We start from the raw sequence: 19,633 nt of genomic DNA on the forward strand, positions 1-19,633 counted from the left end.
TACCTTATTAACTAGCTGTTTAGTGTCTAAAGAGTTATCTCAAGGTTGCATGTTCAACCCACAGCTTTTCCTCTCCCCACTCGGGAGTCCATTACTCCCTCCACTCCTGTATTGTTCCTACCTCTGTAAATGAACCGTGTCCATCCAGCTGTTTAGGCCTCAGCCCCAAGAAAATGATCCTTGATCCTCTCTCACAACTCCAGTATTGTCATCGGCAAGTCTTGCTGCCTCTCTATTTCAAATCTGAATGCTTCTGTCTCCAACACCTTAGTCCAAGTCACCATGACTCCTTACCTGGACCACTGCAAAAGTCTCCAAATTGCTCATCCTCTTTCCATGTTTGCTCCACCTTCATCTATTCACACAGCAGCCAAGGGCTTCTTTTAAAATGCATACACCAGGCCTGCTGCTTAACATAATTTTAGGGCCTCAAATGATCTCACTCTGCCTACCTCTGAAGTTTACCCCCTACCAATCCTTCTTGCTCACTAAGCTCTATCAACACTGGCCTTAAAATTCCTAGACATGAAGTTCGGTCTCATCTCAGGTCTCATGCCTTTATTTCTTCTGCCTGGAACCTTTGCCTTGCAAATTTTCCTCCCCACAGCTTGCCCTATCACTTGTTTCAGACTTCTACTCAAATACTACCTTCTGTATTGTTCCCGACACTCCATCCAAAATACCAGTTCTTCCCGCCCTCTCACATCCTTACCCTGCTTTATTATTATTCATAAGAATTACTATTCACTGAAATTATGTATGGTATTGCTTATGTCTAACTAGACTTTAAACTCCATGAAGACAGATTTAGTAGTATTTTAAGTACTAGTCTTCCCAGTACTTAAAACAGTCCCTAGCTCATGGCACGAATTTAATCATTTTTGAATGAATTAATCTCTACATTTTCAAACTGAAGAAAAATTAGGCAAAAAAAGCTCTCTTAAGCTCGCTATAATTAGTGAGTACACTCAGCCACTTCGGTTTCTATGGATTCTATCCACATGCCAATGCCAAAATTAATATGCTAAATATCAATATTATACATACTTTAGAAAACTTCATTTGCTGACTCAAAGAAACAGCTTATTTATATCCACATTATTACTTTGCCAACCCTTAAACAACAAAACCTGTTCCTATAAATATTCTGATATATCTTCACGTCCATGGGCATTTAGTTCAAGCCATGAAACATTGGTAACTTTAAACTTTCAGGACTGAAAATTTCAAACCAAGTTCTCCTGAAAATCTGAATTGGTCAAAGCAGAAGACATGTATGTAGATGTATACCTAAGTCATCAATGTAACCAAGAAGTATTGCCCCAGGACAAAGTTTATAACTTCTGCCCCATCCCCACATCTAGTTTGTACTCAGGAGAACGTTTAATCAGATATTCTGGATCATTTCGTTTTCATCAGTTGGCAACATTTCTAATCCAATCATGACTACCAGCCAATAGCTTCCTACACAGAATTTAATCATTTTGGTCTCCACATATAAACAGCCCAGACATAAGGAAGATATGCCCCTCTCCCCAAAAAAAAACCTAGGAAATGGAAGGAAGAAATGAGACATGAAAACTTGCAAAATATTTAAGGAGGCAATTACTGAATCATTAGTGTTGGTTACTAATTTAAGTAACTATGTTATTTATACTTTGGTTTATGAAAACTCATCACATTTGTCACTTTAAGAATGATTTTAGTCATTTCTACTCCCAAAGATTTGAGAAGGTAAGACTTAAGATCCAAGTACGCCTTTCTTGTTTTCTGGAACTTCATTCAGTGATAGCTGCAATGATGACAAACTAGCAGTTAGAGTCACCTGTATGATGTATTTAGGTCACGATTCATAGAGGATCAATTTAGTCAATTAATACTACTTTCCCCAATTCACAAAAGCATGACCTTAATACATATAAATTTTATTTTTAGAAGTTACACATATTTTAAAAGAACAATTTCTTTTTATTCTTTTATTCTAATAATATCACTACTTAGAACATTAAAGGAAGGTATTTTCACTTATGTGAGTTGAAACCAAAACTTTGTGAGGCCAAAGCAACGAATAATCTTCGGTTCAATGAGATGTTGGGATACCTGAGGATTATGTTTGCCGTTCTGTATTAAAGAGCACAACATTCAAAACTATAACGAATTCAGACACTGTAGTTCCTTAGCTAATGAAAGTTTATGCATTTGGTATACTCCCCTTCATTTTTAATTTGGAAAAGCACATGTATGTTAAAAATAGTCTTAATACAAAGGCATTACAAATGTAAATTTAAAAATCAGACTTTGTACAATCAGTGAGAAATGTTAAAAATATTCAGCACACACTTTCCTCTTCCTGGAAATTCTTAAGAGTAGAAAGCACAAGTTTTTAAACTTCTCATTTGGCAACAAACCTCAATTTAAGACTAAAGTGTCTTAAGCTTCTTTCCCCACCAAAAACACAAAATCCAGTTTTCCTCAATAACTAGAGAACAGTCCCTGCTCTTAATATACTACTACCCTTTTTCTGAAAATAGTTCAATTTCATAAATATTTATTCTAATATTTATTGCTACTATTGTAAGGAATGCTTCTTGATATCCAGTATGTTCTTTAAAAGTTTAGCATGAATCCCAGTATCAAAGAATACAGGGAGCAATACTATTCATGTTTTCCAAAATAAAAAGTTCATAAACATCACATTTTTACAGTAACTGTATCTGATCATTTTAAGCAGCACACTTTTTAACACCCCTAAATCAGATGAGTCTTAGAACTGATGTCAGCTCACCGTCAACAGCATGGCCTCAGGCTCCTGCAGCCACTAGCGACTCTCCTGCTCCATGAGGATCCACCCTCCACTCCCAGTTTTCCCAGCCCTTTTCCCAGCCTGGTCTGCACAGTCCCTCTAGCCTGTGTCCTCTCAGCTGAGGGCAAGCCTGAAGAGTCCCTGACCCTGGACTGCAGACTGAGGGCTTTTAAACCAGGCAAGCATGCTGCAGGTCAGAGTGAAAAACTGTCATTATCCAGTTCTGATACTGGTTGCAGGCTCTTGGCAAGGTGGTCAGTTAAAGGACTGAGAAAAAAGCACGTGTAGAAGTTGGCAAAGCTTCAGTCCTCTGTAAAAGTGTCTTACTGCCCTTGCAACCCACCCTCTGCAATGAGAAATCCCTCCCTTCATCCATTTTTGATAACTATAGAATGTAGTATCTGTAAAAGCAAAACTAAATATAATCAGGTACTCAAACTTTTATTTTCTTACAAAATGCTATAGAAATGAACCCAAACTAAACAGATATGTACATGTATATATGTACAAAATTTTACTTCTGAAAAACAATCTATAAAAATAGATGGTAAAATAACAAAAACAAACTTAAAAAGATTTAAAACCAGTACTATGAAATTGACTTTCTTAAAGAAAAGTAATAGTAATCTTAAATTGCTGGTTGTAGTTGCTTTTCTAGGCTTATTTATACATTTGATTGCGGTTGGATATATAAAGGAGTTTATTTAATTTCAAAATGCCTCCAGTCTCATTTTATTATATCAAAGAGTTCAAAATTTTTCCTTCCCTTCACAAATCCCACATGAGGACAAGGCATGTTAAGTTACAAATCAGCTTTGGTCATCTTCTTCTTCTTGAGTCACAGGTCTGAAAGGCAATGTAGTTTGTCCTCTTTCAGGATCAGACATTCGGAGAATTCTTATTAGTTTACTTGACGGAAGTGAACTAGAAGAAACAAAATCAGTTACTCAAATTTCCAAGAAGCCCTTTACCCATTAAAAAAAATTCTAAAATTACCTCATGAAAATATAAACCTAAATATTTGGCTATTATCTGGGATATGTCTAATATCTAGAGTTCTAGGAGAAACACTATTTGCAATATGGAAATAATTTGTTTTCATTTTTAAAAATTAACTTCCTAAGTTTGGAGGAAAAGAAAATGAAAGAGATTTATATATCAACTATTTTTAATTTTTGCTATTGTCGAGTAAGGAAGACGTTACCTGAATATTCCCAACCACAAACTTAAATCCCCATATAATCACATGGCCACTTTAGAGACAGAATATCAACTCTAAGTGACATAATGCCTGACATATTGTAGGCACCCAATAAATACTGACTGACAGCAGAGTAAAGCTCTTTGTTTAGAGAGATTGTTATCTGTAAGTCACCAGGAGAAGAGAGGCAAGATGAGGGAATCATGAACATTTTAGTCCAAACCGAATTACTAAAATTGTATTACTTTAGTTTGTCATGATAACTACATAGTAGCAGACTCAAAACAGAATAGTAACTTGTTTCAGTTACGAAACTTGTTTCAGTTACGAAATGGAAGTAATACAAGTAAATTTTTAAATATGTAGAAAAGAGAAAACCATCCTAAATCTCCTGAACTAGTAGGGGAGCTAATTTTTATTTTCATTGGTCTTGTACATATTTGTACTTTAAAAATTAAAATTATGAAAGATGTCTTTCTCCCTTTTATATAATTGATATGTATCTAGAAAGTTTTAAAAAGTTACCTCATGCTTTGAGGTGTAAGCAAGATAAACTGTCTAAAACGCTGGGAATCTGCCATCTTAAGTATCAAGTCCATGGCAATTCTCCTGTTAACCATATCCTGAAAAATAAAGGCAAAAGTTAGGACTGCTATTAGTCACATTTCTGTAAAAGCAGCATACTGTGGGCTAATCAAGCTCCTGGATTTTCATCCAGGAATACATTATCTAGGATGTCCAAGAAAGGTAATATACTGGAAAAGGAATACCAGAAACCATTAGGAGAAAACTGGCTGGGTGCAGTGGCTCACGCCTGTAATCCCAATACTTTGGGAGGTGGAGGTGAGAGGATCAATTGAGGTCAGGAGTTCGAGACTAGCCTGGGCAACACAGGGAGACTCTGTCTACAAACACACACACACAAATTGGGAATGGTGGTGCATGCCTGTCATCCTAGCTACTCGGGACGCTGAGGCAGGAGGATTACTTGAGCCCAAAAACTCAAGGGTATAGTAAGTGCTATGATCACACCATTGCATTCTAGCCTGAATGACAGAATGAAACCCCATCTCTAAGGAAAAAAAAAAAAGAAAGAAAAACTATTAGGGGACAATAACTGAATAAATAAGTCTTTCAGGTAATTTCTATAGTCAAAATATTTGTATGCATGGCCCCCTCCCTCAAATATGTGTAGTAATTGAAATAATAAAAAAATTTCACATGATACAACTAAATGTTAGAGAATGAAACTAATTTGTACAGTAATGGTTAATCACTCAGGGTAATGGTAACAAAAGTGGCTGGTCCCAAATCCATTAAGTCTCTCAAATTTTCCCTCAGTGATAAAGGTTAAGTTTTAAAATGTCTGGCTCTCCCCATTACCTCTACCATTTGTACAATGTAAACCAAATTGAATTTACAGACCAATTTCTCAACTGTATCTTTAAATAAGTTGAATAGCACATCATGGTATAGAAAAAGAATAATGCTTAGTTATAATAGGTTTTTGGAATTAAATGATATAGACCTGTGCCAACATTTTCTGGGTTAAATAACAGTAAAAGAAAATCAAAGTGTTCCTCATCCCATTACAAAATTCCTAAAAGTTGAAATCATTGACACACGAACACATATATTTTAAAGGTTTTATTTAAAACTATATGTGGTGCCGAGCACAGTAGCTCATGCCTGTAATCCCAGAACTTTGGGAGATTGAGACAGGTGGATTACTTGAGGCCGGGAGTTCAAGATCAGCCTGGCCAATATGGCAAAACCCTGTCTCTACAGAAAATACAAAAATTAGCCAGGTGTGGTGGTGTGCACCTGTAAGCCCAGCTACTCAGGTGGCTGAGTCACAAGAGTAACTTGAATCCAGGATGCAGAGGATGCGGTAAGCTAAGATCGTGCCACTGCACTCCTGCCTGGGCAACAGAATAAGACTGTCTCTGAAAAAAATAAAAAATAAAACTATATGTGGCAATACAGCACGGTGATTTAGAACAAGGGATGTGGAGTCAAAAGGGGATGTAGATGCCGGCTATATTGCTCAATGGCTCTGATTCTAAAAATTCGATCAGGCATATCTGCTCTGAGAGACCCATTATTTTATAACAAAACTGCCACTGAACCCCCCAAAATTTGTTTTCCTTGGATTAGGTCACAGAACTTGGTCACATTCTTCTGAATAATTTCATTGGGGCAAAGTGCCATTCTGATTAAGAAGCTCTAAGTTTCTGAAAGAGAAAGGAGCTGCTTAGAATTAAATCTGACATACAAGATGGGTGATAAGACTGCACAGCAGCATTTTAAACAAAAATACTGCATGGAAAGAATAATCATCTTCTATGACTCGTGATTAACTTTGAAGACAATTCTTGGAGGAATTTCTAACCCATTTTCAGCAATAGTATCACAGAAAAAAAATGACACTGAAGGATTATAGAGTACCCACAGGTATAAATTCTGATTCATGAATAAACACTTACTAAATGTTTATTATAGACTAGGCATTAGGAGACATAAATATCATTAAGACATAATAGATAATCTCAAAGTGGTTACAATCTGGTGGGAAATTCAGATATAAAAATAGGCAACTTCAACAGAATAAAAAATAGTAGAAAATATTATATAATAATATAAAGCATTTTTATATTTTTATCTTAAATAAAAATATAAAAGTAATATATTATGAGTTGATGTAAGGTGGTGCAAAGGAAGCTCTGAGAAGTTCCTTATCCTGCCTGATAGGTATGGTGGTCATAGAAGTCTCATAAAGGTGGCACTTGAACGATGTCCTGAAAGATGAGTAGAGTGACACATGATTAAGGAGGGCACACTAGGCAGAGGCACCATGTTTGGAGAATTACAAATAGCTTAGAACAGCTGAAAACAGTAGTGAAGGGTCTCAAAGCTACCCTACAGAATTAAACATTTGTTCCATATATAATAACCACCAAAGGATTTTATAAGATGAATGACCACAATCAGATCAATTGTAGAAATGTAAACCTGTTGAGGACAGACTGAAGAAAGGACCACATGAAAGCCTGGGATTCCGGAGAAGAGGCTATCACCACAGGCATGAGGCAAAGAGAGGGGGATGAGAGGAAGACTGTCAGTGAGAAAGGAGAAGAGGGCAGAGACAAAAGAGTGGTCTTAAAGGAAAAGCGGACAGAGATCAGACTTGAAGAAGGAAGAATCAAAGATAAATCACAGGTGTCAAAGTCAGGTGACTGGGTTGGAAATGACAGTTTGCATTAATCAAGGTAGCGAATTCAGAAAAAGAAAAAGGCTTTGAGATGAAGACACATTCAACCTCAGGCCTGCTGAACTTCAGATACTGGTTGTTTACCAGGTGATGGCTAACAGGAAGGAGAGCATCTGGGTCTAGAGTACAGGAGAGAAGTCAGGATGCGGAGCTATGGGCCGGTAGGTATCCATCCATATGCAGGCAGTAGTTTTGGGAACTGTGATATGTCTATGTGTGTAGAGGGGAGTAGGATATGGAATTTAGGAAATCAACAACACTATAACAAGCAAACAAAGACCTCAAACGTTTAAGGGGAACAGAATTAGGGGAGGCAACTTGGCAGATTAAGGACACAGTAGAAAACAGGAAAACCAGGACAGAAGGGTGGCAGCTGGTAAGAAGACACATTTTAAGGGATGGAGGATAAGTCTGTGGTGTCAAATACTTCAAAAAATAAGGTAAGATTAAAGCTCATAAAAATTTTTTAAAAAAAGATTAAAGCTCATTTATAACCTTTGCTAAACAAGTTTTACTGGAGTAGTGTCATCTACATCCAGATTACAGTAGATTTAGGAAACAATGAGATATGAAGAAGGAAATAATTGCTAATTTATGAGAACATACTATATGCCTAAGTATAATGTATGAAAGACACCATTTGAGCCTCACTCGAACCCTAAGAGGAAGGAATTAGTAATAATGCTAATTTGTAGACGAAGACACTGAGACCCAGTAAGTAGAAATATTTTGTCTGTCAGAGGTAGTTCTCAAATCCTAGGCTTGTTAACCTCAAATTCCAAAGTTCTTGTTCCCTTGATGTTCTATACACTGCTCTGAAATGTGTGGCTATGAAGGAAGGAACAGCAAACAGTAGCTAGGGTGAGTCAAAGCCAGGGTAGTGAACTGGCTATAATTTTTTATTAAAACAAAAACCTGAAGATATTATGGACTGATGAAGATAAGCTGGGAGAGAGAGTGAGGGAGAAAGCACCTATCTGAGGGAGAGCACGGATATCCACGCTGGGTGAGAAGAGGAGGACCCCTCCAGGACAGGGTGTCTAGGGGCACTGTGTGCCTGGAAGCAAGGGAGAGAATTCCAGTTCTTTAGTTCTTCTCCACTATTGGTTACAGACTAAAGTGTCAGGGCAGGATCTTTTCTGTTAGGGGCAAAACTCAGGAAAGATTTGTTTCCTTAAGAAATACATGTTTCAAACAAACAAAAAAATGAAAAAGAGAATTTAAAATTTAATAATACCATGTAGACATCAAACTCATCCAGGCATCTGAAAGGAGATTCAGCGATGGACCAAAGGGAAAGAATAAAACACACTGTGGAGAAAGAACGTTCGCCTCCAGACAAGGCTCTCATATCATTGAAGGCAGCTTTATTTCCTTCTCCAGGCTGAACCTTGAAGAGAGAGTTGACAAGAAACAAAAAACTAAGTATGTTAAAGGCCAGATTAAATTCTTTACAACACAGATAAATAAATAATAGAAAGTAAAAAGGAGATGAGAATAAAATGTCTAGACATTTGGAAATATCCATTCCATTCAAAATACTTTACAGTAAAACAGTTATACATATAATGGTATTTCTCATTCTACTGCAAGAGAATCAGACTGAAAACTTTTTTCACCATAAGTGAATTTAAGATACCAAAATTCCAAAGGCTTAATAACAAAAATATCAATGTTAATCAACATTATTATTATTTTTTGAGACAGGGTCTTACTCTGTTGCCCAGGCTGGAACGGAATGGCGTGATCTTGGCTAACTGCAACCTGTCTCCCAGGCTCAAGTTGTCCTCCCACCTCAACCTCCCTAGTAACTAGGACCACAGAAGTATGCCACCATGACCAGCTAATTTTTTTTTTTTTTTTTTTTTTTTTTTTGGTGAAGAGGTTTCCCCATGTTGCCCAGGCTGGTCTTGAACTCCTGGGTTCAAGCAATCCTCCCGTCTCAGCCTCCCAAAGTACTGGGATTACAGGTGTAAGCCACCACACCCAGCCCTGAAACTGAAGTTTCAAACATTTAAAAGTGCTGAGATTTTTTGTTACTTGAATTTTAGTGACACCTAGTGGTTAAACTGCACTAAAAGTAATTACTGAACGTCAAAAGGACAGAACCAACTTGAAAAACCATATACTGGCCGAAGAATGGATTGAAATATGTAAATAATATCTTTTTAAAATTCTTTACTAAATAAAGTCCCATGGAAACAATAAGAAAGCAACTAACAAAATTAACAGCAAATCGTTCACACAATTTCCTGAGAATATACAATAACATTAGGAAGGATTCTATTTTTTTTTGACAAAATTCCAGATATACATATATGCATATAAGGTGAAAACAGAGGAACAACTAGTTTCATATTAATAGCAGACATATAGCTTCCAATATTTTTCAATTCACTATTTGAAAAATGATATTGCTCTCAAATGAGCACTCATTTATTTTTATTATTAATATTCTAAGGCAAAAATTCCAAATCTAAACATACGCTAAACTTTTACATCTATCATAAGTCTGAATCCTCTATGAAAATTCAAATGAAAAAGCAATATTAACATAAGCAATAGAACATCAAACCAAACCAACAATCAACCAAATACAAATCTTCACATAAAAGCAAGAACTAAATACCAAGACGCAATCTTGTCCCAAAACGATATTTTGCATCAATTTAATAAATGAAGCCCTAGGTAAATTTGGGGGATCTAGCTTTTACTCCCCCCACCCCTGCCATCTATTACTAACATGTCATGGAACTTCAGTGCTGGTTTCCTTAGTAGTAAAATGAAGACCACAGAAGTTAAAGATTCTTCAAGCAATGATATTCTTTTGAAAAACAGAGATGACAACATCAGAAAGTCTAGTTTGAGTTGTTTTGTATAGTTAGCTCTAGAGATAAATTATTCAAACACTTCTAATATTTTCCTTTTTCTCCATTTTTTATTATAGTATAATTTTTTAGAGAACACAAAAGTGTACAACTCAATTCTTTACAATACATACACCTGGGTAACCACTAACGAGATCAAGACACAATAACATTCCCAGCATCTAAGCAAACTACTTGTATCATATTATCATCCCTGAAAAGGGTGGTGATTAAAAAAAATTAATGATTTTTTTAATTAATAAAAAATGATTAATTAAAATCATTGATTTTAATCACCCAACATCCACCTTAACAGTTCCTGAACTTCATATGTAGATGTTACATATACTCTTTTGTATATATGCTTCATATTTATATAAACTAACTACACCCTTGTAACTGGCTTCTTTCACTCACCATTGTCAGATCATCTATGTTGTATGTAACAGCAGTTTGTTATTTTCATTTCTGAATAGTATCTCACCATTTGAATATACCCAAATGTATCCATTTGACTCTAGGTAGACATTGGGTTGCTCAGTTTTGGGCTATGATAAATAAAACTATGAACATTTACAAATATATCTGCTTGAGAAAATAAGCATTAATTTTTTCTTGGGTTTATGTGCAAGAATGGAACTGCTCTAACAGACACTGACAGAGAGGTTTCCAAATTAGTTTTACCAAATTATACCCCCACCATCAATGTATGAGAGTTGTAATTCTACACCCTCACCAACACAAGACATTGCCAGTCTTGTTCATTTTCATCATCATAATAAGAGTGTGATAGTAACTTACTGTGATATAAATAATATTTCTCTGATGACTAACAATTCTGAACAGTTTTTCATGTGTTTACTCACCATTTACATAAACTGGTTTCTGTTTAAGCGTTTTGACTATTTTAAAATGTGCTGTCTCTTTCTTAGTACTTATTATTCTTTAATTCTAGACATAAGTCCTCTGTTGCATGTGTGCATCACAAATATCTTTTCCTAGTCTGTAGCTTCTTTTATCACTTGTTTAATGTTACTTTTTGATGAAGAGAAGTTCTTAATTTTAATAAAGTCCAAATTATCAATCTTTTCTTTTGAGCAGGTTGCTCTGTGTCCCATTTAAAAAATCTTCACACACACACACACACATACACACACACCCCTGTAAAGACATTATCTTCTTCTAGAAGCTTTATTGTTTTAAATTTAGGTCTATGATCAACTTAATTTACTTTTTGTACATAAAGTTGGGGGGTCAAACTTTGCTTACTGTTTATTTTACCAAAAGGATATCCAACAATTTGAACCTAACACCATTCACGAGACGATGACCCTTTTCCACAGGCTTGCAGTGGAGGCCTGCCATGACATATATGTATGATTTATGCATAAACATAAGGTCTACCTTGAGTCTCTATTCTGTTTCATTCCTACTGTATATTTGCTTTCTACTCTCCAATGTCTGCCTTTGTATCACTGTATCCTTCTCTCTACTTGAATTTATAATGGACTTTTTTTCCTTTTAGCATCCTGAGATAGAACTTAGATCATTAATGTTCAACTTTCCATTTTAACTAATGTATATTTAAAGCTATAAAGTCCCTTCTGAGAAATCCTATGGCTGTATCATACAAGTTTTGATGTTTTCTTTTTATTGTTGTTTGATTCAAAATTATATTCTAATTTCTATTTGATTTCTTTTTTGACCTATGGATTATATAGAAATGTGCTACTTAATTTTCTAACATTCATTAAGTTTTAAGGGTACCTGTTATTTCTAATTTCATTCCACTTTACAATATATTCTGTATGACATCAATCCTTTGAAATTTGTTGAGACTTGTATTATAGCCAGGAAAATGGTCCAGTTTGGTAACTGTTCCACATGTACTTCAAAACAATATACAATCTGTGGTAGTTTGGCACAATGTTCTATAGCTCTGCCAATTAGGTCAATTTGGTTGTGTAATTTAAATCTTACATTGCCTTACTGACTTTTCATCTGATTGTTCTATCCATTACTAAGAAAGGTTTATTAAATTTTTCAACTCTAATTGTCAATTCTTCTACTTTGCCTTTGAGTTCTCCCAATTTTTATGTATTTTGAAGCTATGTTATTAGGTACGTACAAATTTAAATATTTTTAAAAATAACTTTTAAAAAATTATGAAATGGTCCTTTTGGCCTCTAGTATTATTTCTTGCATAAAGTCTATCTTGTTATTATTACAGCTTAATCAGCTTTCTTTTGACTAATGTTTGCATGGTATATCTTTTACCACATTTTACTTAGGATCTTCTCTGTCCTAAGTTAATATTTGAAGTGTATTTTGATAAACAGCATACAGTTAGTTTTTACATTTTTCTATTCAGCCTGACAATGTTTTTAATTTAATAATTTAGTGCACTTATAGTTAATATAATTACTGATATATGTAGATTTGAGCCATGGATCTACTTTCAATTTGTTCCATACATTCTTTATTTCTCTTCCCTGTTTGCCTTCATTTAATTGAGTATTTTTGTTTTCCATTCCTTTTATTTGGTCTCTGTTAGCTTTAAAATTATACATTCTTTTAAAATTCAGTGGTTACTCTTGAGATTGCAATATGTATCGCTGATGTATTAGTTTATCTTAAATTAGTGTTGGTATTACTTCCTGAAGGTACAAGAACTTTACAACAGTTTAACTCCATGTACTTCTCTTCTTGTGCTATTGTCATATATTTGACTTTTACAGCTTCTAAGCCCCTCAAGACTTGGGTGTCTATTCTAAACAATATTATTATTGTTGATTTAGACAGACGGAACTGTTTTGTATTTACCTATAGATTTACCTTTTGCGTTCCTCTCTGTTCCTTCTGCAGTTCCATGTTTCCATCTGTGACCATTTTTCTCTCATCTGAAGATGGTCTTTAGTATTTCTTGTGGGCCAAGCATACTGAAGAATAATTATTTCAGCTTTTGTTTATCTGAAAACTAAGATGTTTTACCTTCATTTTTGAAAGGCAGTTTTGCTAGTTAGTGAATTCTAGATATTGGTTTTTAGAAATTCCGCTAGCACTTTAAAGTCTGTCAGGTAATGTCTACCTTCCACAATTTCTGTTAAAAAGTCTGCCTTCAGTTTTATTGTTGCTCTTTGGAAACTAATGCCTATTTTTTCTCTAGCTACTTCTAAGATTATATCTTTGTTTTTGGTTTTCAGCTATTTGACTATCATATGTTTTTTAGGTGTGGTTTCTTTATATTTACCTCACTTGTAGCTTGCTGAGGTTTCTGAATCTAGATTGATGTATTTCAGTTTGGACAATTATCAAACATTATCTCTTCAAATACTCTTTCTGCTCTTTCTTTGTTCTATCCTATTGGGACTTCAATTATATTAAATTTGCTGGTTGTGCCCCTCATATCTCAAACTCTGTTCAAAGTTTTCTATTTTTACACTGTTCAATTTAGATATTTCCTTTTGACCTGCCTTGATTTCTGACTGTTAAATCCATCCAATGAGTTCTTAATTTCAGATATTACACTTTTTAGTTTTAGAATATTCTTGTGGCTTCCAATTCTGTATTGAAATTGTGGATTCAAATTTTATGTTGAAACTCTGGATCTATTTTGTCCATTTTGTTTATGATTAACTCTATGTTCTTTAACAAATTAATCATAGTTAAAAATATTAGTCTGCTTTCTCTTGTAACTATCATCTAGTAGTCTGGTTCTACTTTCTACTTTAAAAAGATTATCAGTCACCTTTCCATGCTTTTTCATGTATGTGGTAATTTTTACAGCTTTGAAGTATAAATGAAATATAATAAACTGCATATATTTAGAGTGCACAATTTGCTAAGTCCTCTAATTTTATTCTTCCTTTTCAAAGTTGTTTTGGCTATTTTAGGCCCTTTGCATTTCCATGAGTTTTAGAATCAGCTTGTCAATTTCCACAAAAAAGTCTCCTGGCATTTTAATGAAAACTGAACGGAGTCAGTCCATAGATTAATTTGGGAAGAATTAATTATTAATAATACTGAGTCTTCTGACGTAGTAACACCCTATATAGCTCCATTTATGTAGGTCTTTAGTTTATCAGCATTTCTTTTAGTAGTTTTCAGTGTATAGGTCTTGAATACCTTCTGTCAGATTTTTCCCTAGTTATTTTATAGTTTTGATGCTAATGTAAATAGTATTTTTTTAAAATTTCAATTTCTAATCATTTGGTACAAGTATATAGAAATATACTTCATTTATGCAGTAAATTTCTAATTACTCATTGTGTCTGTAACCTTGCCAGTTGTAACTTCAATGGTTCTAGTAGCTCTTTTTGTAGATTCCATCAGGTTTTCTACAGAGATAACCATATTATTTGTGGATCAAGAGTTTTACTTCTTCTGTTCCATATACATGCCTTTCAGTTCTTTTTCTTGGCTAAATGTACTAGCTAGAATCTGTAGTGCTACTTTTTAATAGAAATGGTGAATGTGGACAGAACTACTTTCTTCCTGATCTTAGGTGGTAAGCAGTCTATTGTACCTTATGCTTGATATTTTGTGTAAAAGATCAATGGAGGCTCCAAATGTATAATATTTCACTAAAGAGGGGTCCCCTTTCCTTATATTAGGTTTGAGGTATGATAGGGCTCACAGTTAGTAAGGGCTGGATTGGGGTTAAGTTCCAATTTTCCTAAGACTTAGTCCACTTTTTATTTATAACTCTTCCTTGGGCCAGCTGTACACAACACCAGAACTCAGAAACTGACTAACTGAAATATTAGTTAGGTACCTAGCAGTTCCCAAGTTTCTACTCTGTCTTGTCAGTCCCCTATTACTATTCAAAGTCCAGAATCAGCAAATGCTCCCAGGAAAGAAAACGCCCAGCAATTGTCAGCCCACCGTGGACAGGCTCTCCCATCCCTTGGAATTCCAATTTGTCTAGTCATTATTGTTTATACAGCTTTCTAGTGTCTTTAAAAATAAAAGTTTTGCAATTTCCCCGGCTTTTCCATAGTTTGCAGTGAGAACAATAAACTACCATGACATACTACCTTCTCTATCAATAAGCACAATTCCTCCCAATACTTTCAAATTTGTATCTTTAAAAATCGGCTCTTTTAAAAACCAATGGTGGGTGAAGAGGAGTTACCCATGATTTACCAGTAGAAATTAAACATCTAACATTTATTCTAAGTATTAAAATGGAAGGATAAAATTTTTGGTAACTAAGAGTAGTAGGCAATTATTTGAAAATTCAGCCCCAGAATATTTAGAGTGGGTAGTTGTTCTTGACCACCGGACTACACATTTTTTAATGCCATATCTCCATACACCCTCTTTTAACACATATGACTGTGAAAGAACCCATAAAATCCACCAAGTTGAACACGGTAGCTTTTTTTACTCAAAAGCGGCCAGAACTAGGGACAATTTCAGAAGTAAATAGTATAAACACAATTATGTGGGGAAGAACCTTCTTTGCTTCCTTATAGGAGACTGAAGACTATGTACTTTCCATAAAGCCTTGAATAATTTAAAATGCTGTGTAAATTTTAAAAAGGAACTAGTGGAGTAGAAAGACAAGGTAAATACTTGTAACTGAAAAAAAATTCCCAATTATCATCCTAGGAAAATAATGTGTTTGTCTAAAAATAAAATCTACACTAGCAGCTTTATTTAGTAAGATCAATTTTGGCAAAGACCATCCTTAACTTAAAAATAAATTATTTCTTTCAAAGACAACAGGTTAAAGTTTATCAATGTTTTAACAAAAGAAAAGCAGTAGGCTGGGCATGGTGGCTCACACTGATAATCCCAGCATTCTTTGAGGACAAGGCGGGAGAATTGCTTGAGGCCAGGAATTTGAGACCAGCTTGGGCAACAGTGAGACCCTGTCTTTACAAAAAAAAAAAAAAAAAAAGTTAGCTACTCATAGCTACTTGAGAGGCTGAGGCAGGAGGATCACTTTGAGCCCATGAGTTCAAGGTTCAAGGTTACTGTGAGCTATGATCCTACCATTGCACTCCAGCCTGGGCAACAGAGTAATACTCTGTCTCTAAAAAAACCCCAACAAAAATAGAAAAGAAACAACTAGTTTTTCTAATGATTAAGGTGCAAAGAATTAGGATACTTACTGATATACTTAGAGTTTCATTCTTGTGGTCAAAATTCATTTTTCCACAATAGGCCCGCTGAGATAATAAGTTGTCAAAGTACAATTTGCATCGTAAAGTCAAACACCTTGAAATTTAAAAATTAGGCACATTAAAAAGAGGGCAAATATTTTTTAAAGAAGTATATTCAGCATGATCTAAGTATGTTAGAAAACCAGATGGAAATATGCTAAAATGTAAACATCGGTTACTCATTTAATAGTTGGGTTTTAGGTAATATTTTCCCTTGTATCTTTATGCCCATACATTTTCACCAGTTCATTTACTTTTATAATTAAAAAAAATAATGAAACAAATTAAAGTGTCATCCCCCATTTAATATAACTCATTATACCACAGTCAGTGCTTAGGAATGTTTCAGTCATTCAGCTAATTAATAATATAAGGCATTACCCTAATACATTATATAAAGATATCTTGTCCTTGAGAGGATTAACTCTAATGGTGATAAGATAAATGGACAAACTATCTATTTGCCTCCTCCCAACTTCAAAGTAGCAAAAAAGCTAAAGGCACTCTCTTAAGCATTGTGTACCTCTAATGCCTTATACATTGCTTGCCATAGTACAAACTCCATCATTCCTTCTCTATATATCAGATGGCATTTTACTGTAAGAAAAAACTTTCCATTCTTCCTCAATTCTTTATTTCCTTATCTAACTTTCTATTGTTAGGGAGTCTTATTCACCAGCTTCATTTTTACATAATTCATACCATCTATTACTATCTTACTGTGATCCTCAAACTGTCCTAGATTTTTCTAATGGGCACTCCTTCAAGCTGGATTGTGTGTCCTTTAACATGACTCCCTATTTTTTGTTTTGAGCCCTTCCTTCCTTTCTGGCATAGCATGAGCATCATCTGTACCTTCCCTGCCCAGCTCTAGAATCTGCCATTTTTCCATGGAGCCCTGGTACCTTTTAGTGGGGAATGGTATTTAGAAACTAAGATCTGCAAGGTAAGTCACTGGCCATGGTTTCCTAACATCTTTGCTCCCTAATAAGTCTATGGCTCATTTCTCTGGTATTCTTTTCCCTCCTATTTCCCTCCCTAAACTGCATTAAATTCCCACGCTAGAAATCACTGATATCCTGAGTTTCCTTTTGCTTCCACAGCAACTGTTGCTAGCTAGTTTTCAGAGTTTTCTGTTAATGTTTCTTTCAATACAGATATGTATTCATTTATTGCTAAAAGAGATTGCTGTCATATAATGGCAAAGTTCTCCAGAGCATAAACAATTTAAAAAATTAGATCGTCTTAACTCTCCTCCTAAGATTGAGTAAACAATATGAAATAGTCAGTGGTGAAGAATCAAATGAAGGTAAGTAATACAGACTTACTTCAGAAATACTGCAGGTTTAGTTCCAGACCACCACAAAAAAGTGAATATTGCAATAAAGGGAGTTACACACATTTTTTGGTTTCCCACTGCATACAAAAATTTTGTTTATACCATACTGTAGTCTATTTAAAGTGTGCAAGAGCATGTCTAAAGACTATATATACATACCTTAATTTAAAAATACTTTATTGCTAAAAAGTGCTAACAATCATCTGAGTCTTCAGTGTGAGTCATAATCTTTTTTGCTGGTGGGTGATCTTGCCTTAATGTTGATAGCTGTTGACTGATCAGGGTGTTGGCTGTTGAAGGGGTATCCTTGGCAGTTTCTCAAAATAAGACAACAATAAAGTTTGCCGTATCGACTAACTCTTTCTTTCATGAAAGATTTCTCTGCGGCATGTGATGCTGTTTGATAACACTTTACCCAGAAAATTTCTTCCAAAGTTGGAGTCAACCCTCTCAAACTCTGCCCTGCTTTATTATTTTATGTGATATTCTAAATACTTTGTTGTCATTTTAACAATGTTCCAGGATCTTCACCAGTAGATTCCATTTCAAGAAACTGTTTTCTTTGCTCTACCATAAGAAGTAACTCCTCATTTGTTAAAGTTTTACCATGAGATTAGATTGCAGCAAGCAGTCACATCTTCAGGCTCCACATCTCATTCTAGTTCTCTTGCTACTTCCACCATATCTGCAGTTACTTTCTCCACTGAATCCCTCAAAGACATCCATGAAGGCTGGAAAAACTTCTTCCAAGCTCTTGTTAATGTTGATATTTTGACTTCCTCCCATGAATCATGAATGTTCCTAATGGTATCTAGAATGATGAACCCTTTCCAGAAGGTTTTCAATTTATTTTGTCCAGATCTATTAGAGGAATCACTATCTACGGTAGCTATGGTCTTAAAAATTTATTTCTTGAATAAAAGACTTGAAAATTAAAATTACTCCTTGATCTATGGGTTACAGAATGGATGTTTGTTAGTAGGCATGAAAACAACATTAATCTTCTTGTATATCTTATCAGCTCTTGGGTGACCAGGTGCACTGTCCATGAGCAGTAACATTTTGAAAAAAATATTTTTTTCGGAGATGTAGGACTCAATAGTGGGCTTCAAATATTCAGTAAGCCATGATGCTATAAACAGATGTGCTCTCATCAAGCTTGGTTCTTCCATTTGTAAAGCACAGGCAAAGTAGATTTAGCACAATTTTTAAGAGTCCTAGGATTTTCAGAATGATAAATAAACATTGGCTTAAACTTAAAGTCACTAGCTGGATTTGCCTCTAACAAGAGATTTTGGCCTGTCCTGTGAAGCCAGGCATTGACTTCTCCTTTCTAGCTATGAAAGTCCTAGAAGGTATCTTCTTCTAATACAAGGCTGTTTTGTCTGTGTTGAAAATCCGTTGTTTGGTATAGCCACTTTCATCAGTTATCTTAGTCAGATTTTCTGGGTAACGTGTAGCTTCTGCATCAGCGCTTGCTGTTTCACCTTGCACTTTTATCTTAAAAAGAAGCCTTTCCTTCAACCTCATTAGCAAACCTCTGCTGGAGTCATACTTTTCTTCTGCAGCTTCCTCACCTTTCTCAGACTTCATCAAACTGGAGAGTTAGGGAATTGCTCTGGATTAGGTCTTGACTTAAGGGAATGTTGTGGCTGCTTTGATCTTCTATCCAGACCATTAAAACGTTCTTCACATCAACAATAAGCCTGTTTGATTTTCTTTGCATTAGTGTGTTCACTGGAATAGCACTTTCAATTTCCTTCAAGAACTTTTCTTTTGCATTTACAACTTGGCTAACTGGCACAAGACGCCTAGCTTTGGGCTTATTTTGGCTTTTGACATACCTTCCTCAGTAAGCTTAATCATTTCTAGTTTTTGATTTAAAGTGATAGAAATGCTACTCTTCCTTTCACTTGGACACTCAGAGGTCACTGTAAGGCTATTGATTAGCTTAATTTCAATACTGTTGTGTCTCAGGGAAT

General features: G+C 35.0%; 1 protein-coding gene across 4 annotated transcripts in view; it reads right to left on the minus strand.

Annotated features, from left to right (window-relative positions):
* Positions 1-2,172: 2,172 nt before the first annotated feature.
* The window catches only part of SMC6 (structural maintenance of chromosomes 6), an 87,253-nt gene continuing 69,792 nt past the window's right edge, over positions 2,173-19,633 (minus strand). Inside the window, exons 24-27 of one of the 4 annotated variants that reach the window (XM_021669005.2) lie at positions 16,262-16,367; positions 8,513-8,665; positions 4,530-4,627; positions 2,173-3,727 (exon numbers count right to left, since the gene is read on the minus strand). In XM_021669005.2, the coding sequence (XP_021524680.2) occupies positions 3,613-3,727; positions 4,530-4,627; positions 8,513-8,665; positions 16,262-16,367 (472 nt within the window). In that variant the 3' untranslated portion in view covers positions 2,173-3,612. Of the gene's footprint in view, positions 3,728-4,529; positions 4,628-8,512; positions 8,666-12,977; positions 13,120-16,261; positions 16,368-19,633 lie in introns of those variants that run through there. The other 3 variants (XM_021669006.2, XM_064363870.1, XM_021669007.2) reach the window with 3 other exon arrangements.

The sequence above is a fragment of the Aotus nancymaae genome, unplaced genomic scaffold, assembly GCF_030222135.1.
Source record: "Aotus nancymaae isolate 86718 unplaced genomic scaffold, 86718_ANA_hifiasm-v0.15.2.pri h1tg000057l, whole genome shotgun sequence".
NCBI lineage: Eukaryota > Metazoa > Chordata > Mammalia > Primates > Aotidae > Aotus > Aotus nancymaae.